Source organism: Budorcas taxicolor, unplaced genomic scaffold (genome assembly GCF_023091745.1).
Source record: "Budorcas taxicolor isolate Tak-1 unplaced genomic scaffold, Takin1.1 scaffold474, whole genome shotgun sequence".
Lineage (NCBI taxonomy): Eukaryota > Metazoa > Chordata > Mammalia > Artiodactyla > Bovidae > Budorcas > Budorcas taxicolor.
Genome location: NW_026292564.1, coordinates 60,860 through 71,718, shown reverse-complemented (window position 1 = coordinate 71,718; position 10,859 = coordinate 60,860). Strand labels below are relative to the sequence as shown.

Below are 10,859 nucleotides of genomic sequence, written 5' to 3'. Positions count from 1 at the left end.
GCATTTTAATAGCAGCCTTAGGTAGTTTATCTAACTTGATTTATCCCTCATCACCCTGTGAGTCAGTTAGCATTACCCCATTCGCTTTTGAGAAGATTGTTGTTGAGAGTTTGAGCTGCACAGTTACGCAGCTAGTGAAAGGCAAAGAGCATAGTCCTATCCGTTTTCCTGATTGAAAGAAAAACTTTGCTTTCCCAAGGCTGTTTATCATGACTGTGCTTTCTTAACTAAAAGTTAAAGTGTGCCTCCTTTTTTTAATCAATATTTTTTTCAAGTTGAATTTTATACTTGATTTACACTGTTTTCTTAACTTCTGTTGTACAGCTGCTGCTGCTAAGTCGCTTCAGTCGTGTCCGACTCTGTGCGACCCCACAGATGGCAGCTCACCAGGCTCCCCCGTCCCTGGGATTCTCCAGGCAAGAACACTGGAGTGGGTTGCCATTTCCTTCTCCAATGCATGAAAGTGAAAAGTGAAAGTGAAGTCGCTCAGTTGTGTCTGACTCTGCTGTACAGCAAAGTGATTCAGTTATACATATATGTACATTCTTTTTAATATTCTTTTCCATTGTGATTAAATCAAATCCCTTATGATTATACAGTGGAAGTGAGAAATAGATTTAAGGGCCTAGATCTGATAGATAGAGTACCTGATGAACTATGGACGGAGGTTCGTGACATTGTACAGGAGACAGGGATCAAGACCATCCCCATGGAAAAGAAATGCAAAAAAGCAAAATGGCTGTCTGGGGAGGACTTACAAATAGCTGTGAAAAGAAGAGAGGTGAAAAGCAAAGGAGAAAAGGAAAGATATAAGCATCTGAATGCAGAGTTCCAAAGAATAGCAAGAAGAGATAAGAAAGCCTTCTTCAGCGATCACTGCAAAGAAATAGAGGAAAACAACAGAATGGGAAAGACTAGAGATCTCTTCAAGAAAATTACAGATACCAAGGGAACATTTCATGCAAAGACAGGCTCAATAAAGGACAGAAATGGTCTGGACCTAACAGAAGCAGAAGATATTAAGAAGAGGTGGCAAGAATACACGGAAGAACTGTACAAAAAAGATCTTCACGACCCAGATAATCATGATGATGTGATCACTAACCTAGAGCCAGACATCTTGGAATGTGAAGTCAAGTGGGCCTTAGAAAGCATCACTACGAACAAAGCTAGTGGAGGTGATCGAATTCCAGTTGAACTGTTTCAAATCCTGAAAGATGATGCTGTGAAAGTGCTGCACTCATTATGCCAGCAAATGTGGAAAACTCAGCAGTGGCCACAGGACTGGAAAAGGTCAGTTTTCATTCCAATCCCAAAGAAAGGCAATGCCAAAGAATGCTCAGACTACTGCACAATTGCACTCATCTCACATGCTAGTAAAGTAATGCTCAAAATTCTCCAAGCCAGGCTTCAGCAATATGTGAACCGTGAACTTCCAGACGTTCAAGCTGGTTTTAGAAAAGGCAGAGGAACCAGAGATCAAATTGCCAACATCTGCTGGATCATGGAAAAAGCAAGAGAGTTCCAGAAAAACATCTATTTCTGCTTTATTGACTATGCCAAAGCCTTTGACTGTGTGGATCACAATCAACTGTGGAAAATTCTGAAAGAGATGGGACTACCAGACCACCTGACCTGCCTCTTGAGAAATCTGTATGCAGGTCAGGAAGCAACAGTTAGAACTGGACATGGAACAACAGACTGGTTCCAAATAGGAAAAGGAGTACATCAAGGCTGTATATTGTCACCCTGCTTATTTAACTTCTATGCAGAGTACATCATGAGGAATGCTGGACTGGAAGAAACACAAGCTGGAATGAAGATTGCCGGGAGAAATATTAATAACCTCAGATATGCAGATGACACCACCCTTATGGCAGAAAGTGAAGAGGAACTAAAGAGCCTCTTGATGAAAGTGAAAGAGGAGAGTGAAAAAGTTGGCTTAAAGCTCAACATTCAGAAAATGAAGATCATGGCATCTGGTCCCATCACTTCATGGGAAATAGATGGGGAAACAGTAGAAACAGTGTCAGACTTTATTTTTCTGGGCTCCAAAATCACTGCAGATGGTGATTGCAGCCATAAAATTAAAAGACGCTTACTCCTTGCAAGAAAAGTTATGAGCAACCTAGATAGCATATTCAAAAGCAGAGACATTACTTTGCCAACAATGGTCCATCTAGTCAAGGCTATGGTTTTTCCTGCGGTCATGTATGGATGTGAGAGTTGGACTGTGAAGAAGGCTGAGTGCCGAAGAATTGATGCTTTTGAAGTGTGGTGTTGGAGAAGACTCTTGAGAGTCCCTTGGACTGCAAGGAGATCCAACCAGTCCATTCTGAAGGAGATCAGCCCCGGGATTTCTTTGGAAGGAATGATGCTGAAGCTGAAACTCCAGTACTTTGGCCACCTCATGCAAAGAGTTGACTCGTTGGAAAATACTCTGATGCTGGGAGGGATTGGGGGTAGGAGGAGAAGGGGACGGCCCAGGATGAGATGGCTGGCTGGCATCACGGACTCGATGGACGTGAGTCTGAGTGAACTCCGGGAGGTGGTGATGGACAGGGAGGCCTGGCGTGCTGCGATTCATGGGGTCGCAAAGAGTCGGACACGACTGAGCGACTGAACTGAACTGAACTGCTGATTTATCATAGGATGTTAAATATAGTTCCCTGTGCTATACAATAGGACCTTGTCTACCCATTCTGTCTATAAGAACTTACATCTGCTAACCCCAGCCTCGTACTCCATTCCTTCCCCAGGGTCCTCTCCCTTGGCCACCACCCATCTGTTCTGTGTGTCTGTTTCACAGGTTCGTTTGAAAACATGCCTACTGATCAGATATCGTGTGCAGTGGGGCCTCTAATAGGACATGTAAGGTCACGATTGTCTCTAATGAACTGGGACTATGTTGGCATCCATATTTCACAACTGGCTCTTGTTCCATATCCCACAAGGCCGAAGTTGGAGGATGAGTATCAGCCAGCCATTAGGAAGGAAGGGATATGATGAAATAAGTCATCCCAGTCAGGCTGCTGTGTTGGCTGAGTTGTGTTTTGTTTTACTCTGGCTGAATCACGGAGTAGCTTGAAAGATTTCCGGTTTTTCCTGTCATTGTTTTTAGAGGGATGTTAGCATGTGCGTGCATGCTAAGTCACTTCACTCGTGTCCGACTCTCTGCAACTCCATGAACTGAGCCCCACCAGGCTCCTCTGTCCATGCAATTCTCCAGGAGGGGGTTGCCGTGTCCTCCTCCAGGGGATCTTCCTGACCCAGGGATGGAACCCCATCTCTTAACGTCTCCTGCATTGGCAGGCAGGTTCTTTACCGCTGGTGCCACCTGGGAAACCTGAATGTTAGCATATGCTATTGCTAATTGGACCAGCATTCTTTTCCTCTTGAACAAGGCACCCAAAGCCCCAGTTTTCCAGCAGGTTCAAAGCCCACCTCTGTCTGCTCTCTTGCCAGTGCAGCACTGTGGGATTGCCTGCTAACTTCGTTCTCCTCTTCAGTAATAGACTTTGTAAAGGAAGGTGATTAACACAAAAAAAACCCTCAAGTTGGTGGGTTTCTGGCTGGGAGGATTTTCCGATTCCTCTGAAATCACACACCAGATAGTCTCCTCCTGCTTCAGGTTGAGTAAAGTGAATCCTGGGCTTCAGGAGAGCCCTCCAGGTGGGGAAGAGATCAGAGACCCAGGAATGTTCGCAACTCCCCACCCCTACTCAGCTCTCTTTTGGCTTATACCTGAGGCAGGTGGCCCAGACCCTGAGGGGTCTTAAAGTAACAGCTTGATGGTCTGCCCACTGAGATTGCCTTCCCTGGATGGACGCCTGGTTTCTTTCTGCCGCAGACTGAGATCCATGCCCCTCCACTTCCTGTTCACTCTGGCCGCTGGGCTCCTCTTTCTCCTCTGTGGCCTGAGAAAGAAGACATGGGAAAAGGCAGGGTAATGCCCTGGAGGAGCTGGAAGCTCCGCAGTTCTCACTGGGGTAGGGAGGGGATATTCTGAGGGTAGATTCTGGATCTTAAATATTTGGGAATCTGAGGGTAGAAGAAAGGGTGTGGAAGAAAAGAAGACATCAGTCAGACGTATAGGATCTGGAAAAAGAGGTCACTACAGTTAGGGGACCCGTGTCCCAGGCCTGGTGAAGGGGGTGACACCTGCCCACAAGGGTGCCTTCAAGTCAGTAGAAAGACTTTTGAATTTAATGTTATACCAAGGTACTGACTTTAGATTTGTTAGTTTTCCACTGCATGAAATACTTGAATTTTCTCAGTCATCTTTGCTGTTTATTCATTTCTGAGCACCTTTTAATATGGGTGAGAGAAAGGATGTGAACACACCGCAGCCCCCACATGCAGGTACATTTACTCCTAATAAACCACCAAGACCAAGCTCCTGGTGGGCATGGGTGACCTGCCTTTGGTCAAGTCTCTGAGGCTGGGTTTCCTCCTAGGAAAGTGTGGGAGAAAATACCCACCTTGTTTTTCATATACGGCTGTTGTGAGGATTCAGTGGGCTAATAGATTATTCATTTATGTTTTTCTCAACAGATATTTATCAAAAGCCTACTCCGTGCCCACCCTCCTCCAAACTTTGGGGGTTCTCAGTGAACCAGAAAGACGAGAACCCTAATGTCAAACCATTTACATTCCATAATACATCCATGGTTTTCAATTGTTTTTAAATTAAAAATTAAGTTATTTGTTATAATCTTACCTGGAAATCCAATATGTAAAATACGTAGAAAGGAAATAAGATCAGGGATTAAAGTTCTGCCTGTTTCTCTCAGCCCCAGTTTCCCCAGTGGACTTTGGGAGTACTGTTTGGAGTGCTTCTAGAAATTTCTTCACAGTCACTCAGCGTGTGAGAACTCACTGACTCCCGACTTTGCAAATAGTGTATGGGTAGGGCCACCCAGACCCCTTATGCTAGTGAGTCTAGGAGCAGAGGGAGCCTTCACCCTGGGCCTGCAGAGTGAAAGGAGGGAGTAATCATTGGTGAGAGCTGCTGAGATTTAGTGAGAGCTACAGCCAAAGGGGAAGCTGCTTGCATGGCTTCAGCAGAGGGACGCAGCTGCTGCCGGACCAAAGCCCGGCTGGAAGGGGCTCTGATTTCTGCTCCTCCCCATTCCCTTCTTCCCTCCCATTTCCTGCCAGTGTGCTCCAGGGGTGGAATCCATCCAGAAGCCGGAGGCAAGGAACCCCTCCTGGTGCAGGCACAGAGCAAGGCAGGGATGGGTGGGGAGTTGACCTGTCACCCCTGACAATGCCCTGCACTGTGCCAGGCACCCTGTGAGGTGCTGCATATAGAAAATGGGTGAGCCGCAGCCCTGTTCTAGAACACAAGTCAGTAGCAACTCCAGAACAGTGTGATGAAGACAAGCGCTGGCTTAGAATCATGTCCAGGTGAAAATCAAATGACGGCTCAGAAACAATCTAGAAGCTGGAATCCTCACACATAGTTCAACTTCTATGCACCAGTAGCCTCTGGACCAAACCCACATTGCTAATTGATGCCTTCTTGTCTGTTTTTCTGACAGAGTCCTGCCAGGGAAATGCAGACCCCTGATCCTTCAATATTCAGTGACCTGGTCTCCTTGTCAGTAAAGACTGTTTTACTAATAGCATTAAAAGCTGTCTTCAATAACATAGTAGTAAGGAGTAGAGACAGACTCCCACGGCACCCCCACCCATGTGTCATACCAGCTGAAGATGTTCTGTCATCTCAGAGGAGGCAAAACGGCTGCAACTGTGCAAAATATGATAAACCACGAAGCAAAATAGTACAGGACATCTGCTCCTTAAATAGTGAAACCTGAGCTGCAGCCTTATGGGTTTGGCAAACATGCTGTGTGTGTATATCGTTCTGAACACTGAAGATGAATATAAACTCTATGGACTGGCTCCTGCATTAGATGATTCCTTTCCCATCTCAGTTTGTCTCCATCAGGGAGTAGAAGTTGGAGATGGGTATGGCAGGACTCCTGTCACCCAAGCACTGATGACCCCTCTCCTGCAGTGACTGGCTGAAGGCAGATCCCAAGAAGCCCCAGGGGGTTGCTGGTTCCCTGAGCCCACTGAGGGAGCACCTGCTGACCAAGAGTGGCCAAGAAATTTCATCCTAAATATTGTAGCTCAGTCTCAAATTGAAGTTCCACTGGGATTGTTGGGAAAAATGGAAATAAATTCTTAGTTAGAGGGATGAAAAGAATTGGTTTTGGTCAGAGAAGATCTGTTGATGTTTCTAAATGCCAGCAAACACGTGGCCAAAACATCTGAAAAAGACTCCGAGATTCCGTGATTCTGATGTGATTTTTGGAAGAATTTCAAACTAAGTCATTTTGTTAGCTGACCCTGAGCACCAGTTCTTTAACAAAAAGGAAAAGGGACACATATTTTGGCAACATTCTTCCCATGGCTGAGCCCACCTGAGCGTCTGGGAAGGTGGGAAGGTTTCAGTGAATTCTGTGGGCTCCTCTGCAAAGCAAAAATCGGACAGAGGTGGCGATTGTGAATTCCTTTCTGAACAGCAATTGAGACCAAAAGAGCAGAAAGTTCAGTTTGGAACACAGGCTGTTCTAGTTGATTTTGTTCTCGGGAGCTGCTATTTCCATTCACCCGACTGAGCTTTTTAAATGTGTACAATAGAGAAGTGATCCAGCTGGGAGGGTGGGGAGGGGAGCCCCAGGAGGTGACAACAGTGTACACGTTGTTCAGCAGACACACCAGCACAACCAGGGACAGGAGGGGTGTCAGCCGGGTTCTCGGGCTGATGAGGGCTCGGCTTCGCTTCCGTCCTGGCTGCTCCCTGTGAGGAAAGCTGTGGCTCCTCCTTGTCACCAGGGACTTGACAGGAACGAGGTGTTCCACGTTCCCGAGGAAAGAGTTCATGAACCTGAGGTTCCTTAGCAAGTAACGAGAGTCAGCATGCTGAGAGTGTCAGGCTTGCTGATTGTATTTTCCGCGACTGTGTAAATGGTACTTTTTTTTTTTTCTTTGAAAACGAGGTTTAAAGGGCCAGTTTTATTCATGGAAGGCTTCCCTGGTGGCTCAGATGTTAAAGAATCCTCCTGAAATGCAGGAGACCCGGGTTCAGTCCATGGGTCGGGAAGGTCCCCTGGAGAAGGAAATGGCAACCCACTCTGGTATTCTTGCCTCGAGGATCCTATGGACAGAGGAGACTGGTGGGCTATAGTCCATGGAGTTGCAAAGAGAGACATGACTGAGTCTAAGACTTTATTTGTGGAAAACTGGCTGGAAGAACGCTTTTGGGGTTAAGTGCCAAAGCACAGCTTCCTTCTCTTTTCCCCCTTTGAATGAAGTTAACCCATTTTGCCACTGAGTGTTGAAAAATAAGCCAGAGAAACTGCAGCTGGGCCTGTCAGAGAGGGAGGTAGGGATCCCCTCCCTCTGGGCGAGACAGGTGGGAAGGGAGTGGGGGTAGGGGGCAGGATGAGGAGGGGGAGAAGCGGGGCCCTAGCATCTTTCTGTCCCCGTTTTCTTCATACCAAAGAAGGAGTCCCCTCCTCGTCTCCCTGTTTCTCTCCTTGATCCTGCGTTGGGTGCCCCTCCACCAACTACTCGTGTGTGCCTTAGGCAGGTTACGTAACTTTCTGTTAAAGGGAAATCATAATAGTCTTTAGGCATTCTGAGGATTCCTGGAGACAGTCCCTCAGAAGCTCTTAGAATTGTGGAGAAAACAGTAGTTTCTTGGCAAATGCTGATAGACATCAGGGCTCCTCTTCCTGCTTCTGAGTCCTTCTGATTTCCCCAAGGCCCTTTGATCACTGACTTGAGGCTGAGGGGGGCCCTGGGTATAAGCAGTTAACTGGGGAAGTGGAGAAGAAGCATTGGTCCATAGAGCCCTCCTTACTTCTGGAAGCTGGTGAGGTCAGTGACAACAGCTGACCCGGAGACCATAGTAAGCATTGAGGAGTCAGTGATAAGGGGCCCTCGCTTCTCTTTTTTTCGGTTTTCCCACTAAGTTTTATTTGGGCAGACCCGGGGACAGAGGTCCTGCACCTAAAAGAAGGTGTTGGGCCTCTTGGTGGTGAAGCGTGGCTTGTGCTGGCCACGGAGGACCCGGTGGGGCAGTAGGAGCTTGATCTTGGAGTCGTGGAACTGCTTGATCGCTGGTCGGCGGCGCTTGCCGGCTGCGATCTCCTCCACCTTTATGATCTGGATAGAGTGGGCCAAGGCTCGGTGCCGGTAGCACTGGGTGATGGCGCCAGCGGTGGTCAGGTCCGGGTCCATGTGGGTGCCGCTGCGGGAGTCCTGGCGTAGCCAGAAGCCGAAGTTCTTCACTCGCCAGGGAGATTTCTCTAGCACCTGTCCACAGTAGACGATTTCCCCCGAGGATTTCTTCATCTTCTTCAACTGAGACACAAAGTACCAGAAGCGGGACTTGGCAAAAGCATCATTAGGTGCAAAAATTTTCATGCGATAGAGGGGCGGCGTGTGGCATTTGGGGGTCGGCAGGCAGCGCCCCACCACCTTATACTCTGGAAGCATCACTGAGGCCTTCATGGCGCTCTATCTACGACTGCTGCCACCCTCAAAAAGGCCAGTGTGTGCTGTTGATTGTGCCACACAGAGGGAGTGCTGAGGCGCACAGATCTGTAGAGGGTGATGATATGTAAGAAAGAAACTACCTCGATGCAGAGAAGTACCTATAATGAACAGTAGTAGAAAGTGAGGGACTACCTATAGGTTAGGAGTAGCTCCAAAACTCAAGACTTGAGAAGACTCATTTGGGCTTGACCTGAGGCCATAGAGGCTTCCCAGGTGACACTAGTGGTAAAGAGCCCGCTTGCCAATGCAGGTGATGTGGGTTCGATCCCTGGGTGGGGAAAATCCCCTGGTGTAGGAAATGGCAACCCATTCCTGTGTTCTTGCATGGGAAATTCCATGGACCAAGGAGACTGGCGGGCTAGTCCGTGAGACTACAGAGTCAGACACAATGGAGTGACTGAGCACTTGAGGCTGTAGAAATGACTTTATTTCCCCAGTAGAACCAGGAACTAAGCACAGTGGAACAGGGAAGAGCAGCAGGCCTTTGTAGGGAGAGTCTTGAGATAGACAGGGTTAAGGTCAGAGATCAGGCAGAAGTAATCATTGCTGTCATTTTCACCATCAATAGCAAATATTTGCTGAATCTCTGGACAATTTTATCTCATAAGCAACATCCATGGACTTTGAAACCAGGCTGTTTACATGGAACAACCCTACTTGTATTGTGTATTTACTGTAACTTTTCAGAACATAGTGAAAACTTTTATATTCTAAGTGACTGATTGAGGGGATTTGCATGATAAATCTGTACTGAAGAGAAATGCATAGGAGAAATAGGGTAAAGGTTACAATATTAATAATTAAAAATATTAAAAATGTTGCACTCCCCTCCCCTGCCCCCACACTGAAACATGAAATATGAAATGCTCCTTTAGCCTCTATGGCAAAGCCAGGGCAATGCATTCACCAAGCTCTATGACATTCAGTTCCTGGGCAAACATGAAAATTACATTCCCAGAGCTCTTGCATCTAGTTGGAACAGTGAGGCTAGTTCTGGCCAGTTTAATATTAGTAGAAGTGATACAGCCACTAATGTTTCCTAGATCTTCTACTCTTCTTTTTCGTTTCCAGGAGGCAGATAGAAGGAGACTAGATTCTGCCCAATCAATACCAGAATGTGAGTGGACTAGAAATAAAAGCAGCTGTGGCTTGATGAAATTTTAGGGTTATTTGTGGTGCAAGTGGAGACAACTCCTTGGCAGAAAGGCCCTGGGCTGAGACCAGGGAGGAAAGGAAATCCTTGTGTATCCAAGTTGGTGGGTAGGAGAGGTCTGTTTACTCATTTATGTTAGTTAACACAGTGAAGATTGGAGCCTGGAAGACTTCTAGGGAGCTCGGGATTTCTTGGAATTAGAATCTGTTAGAAGGTCTTGATGTCTAAAAATGATCATTGGTATTAAAATTAGCAAAAAAAGCAGTGCAGTTTTTCTCCCACCTGTATTTATATGTCATTTGGAATTCCTTTAGCCTTCTTAGTGTGATGGACATTCTGAATAATGGGGTGAGGAACTGAAGCAGAATTTTAAAATATCATATGAGCAAATTCCATATGTATAGAAAGAGATAAAAGAATTACCTAACTGTTGACACTTGCTTCACTTTTATGTGTAAAGTCTCCCTTAAGAGAAGGATGAACGACCTACTCGTTTTTTGTTTTTTGTTTTTTTTGATGTGGACCATTTTAAAAGTCTTTATTGAATTTGTTACAATATTGTTCCTGTTTATGTTTTGGTTTCTTGGCAGTGGGATCTTAGCTCTCCGGCCAGGGATTGAACCTGCACCCTTTGCATTGGAAGGTGAAGTCTTAACCACTGGACCACCCGGGAAGTCCCTGCCTACTCCTAATTATCAAGGATGAGACTCAAACAAGCTGATATCCTGGGAAAGGGGACAGAACGATTTGTATTTGATGAAGAGAGCCCTTCACCTAATATGTGGAGTTCCGGAGAAGGAGAGACCAATTGCATCATGAGATCAGGCCTTCCTATGAGAAAGAAATGGGAATACTCCAGATCTGCTGAAGGCAGACTCCTGTTAGGCTGAACTGGAAGGCCGTTGTAGGTAGGAACACTTCCTAGATGACATGTTCACCCTGGCATGATTTCAAGCCTTTGCAGAAAAAAAATGGCTGAGCATCAGAGGGTGGACTTGTGCCTTCAAAATGGAAGAGATGAAACCTTGGAACTATAACCCAGAGCAGGGACAAGCAATCATTAGCTGGAGCAGGGCCAAGAGGGACAGTGGTGCCAATGGGCCGATGACAGCGTCCAGTTCTTTCTCTCCCT

At 46.5% G+C, this 10,859-nt stretch overlaps 1 protein-coding gene across 1 annotated transcript; it reads right to left on the bottom strand.

The window, feature by feature from the left end:
• Nucleotides 1–8,001: 8,001 nt before the first annotated feature.
• LOC128071403 (60S ribosomal protein L18a-like) lies at nucleotides 8,002–8,538 on the bottom strand. The gene has a single exon (XM_052664280.1). It carries the CDS (start codon nucleotides 8,527–8,529, stop codon nucleotides 8,026–8,028), a length of 504 nt encoding a protein of 167 aa, XP_052520240.1. The 5' UTR covers nucleotides 8,530–8,538; the 3' UTR covers nucleotides 8,002–8,025.
• Between the last annotated feature and the right edge of the window lie 2,321 nt (nucleotides 8,539–10,859).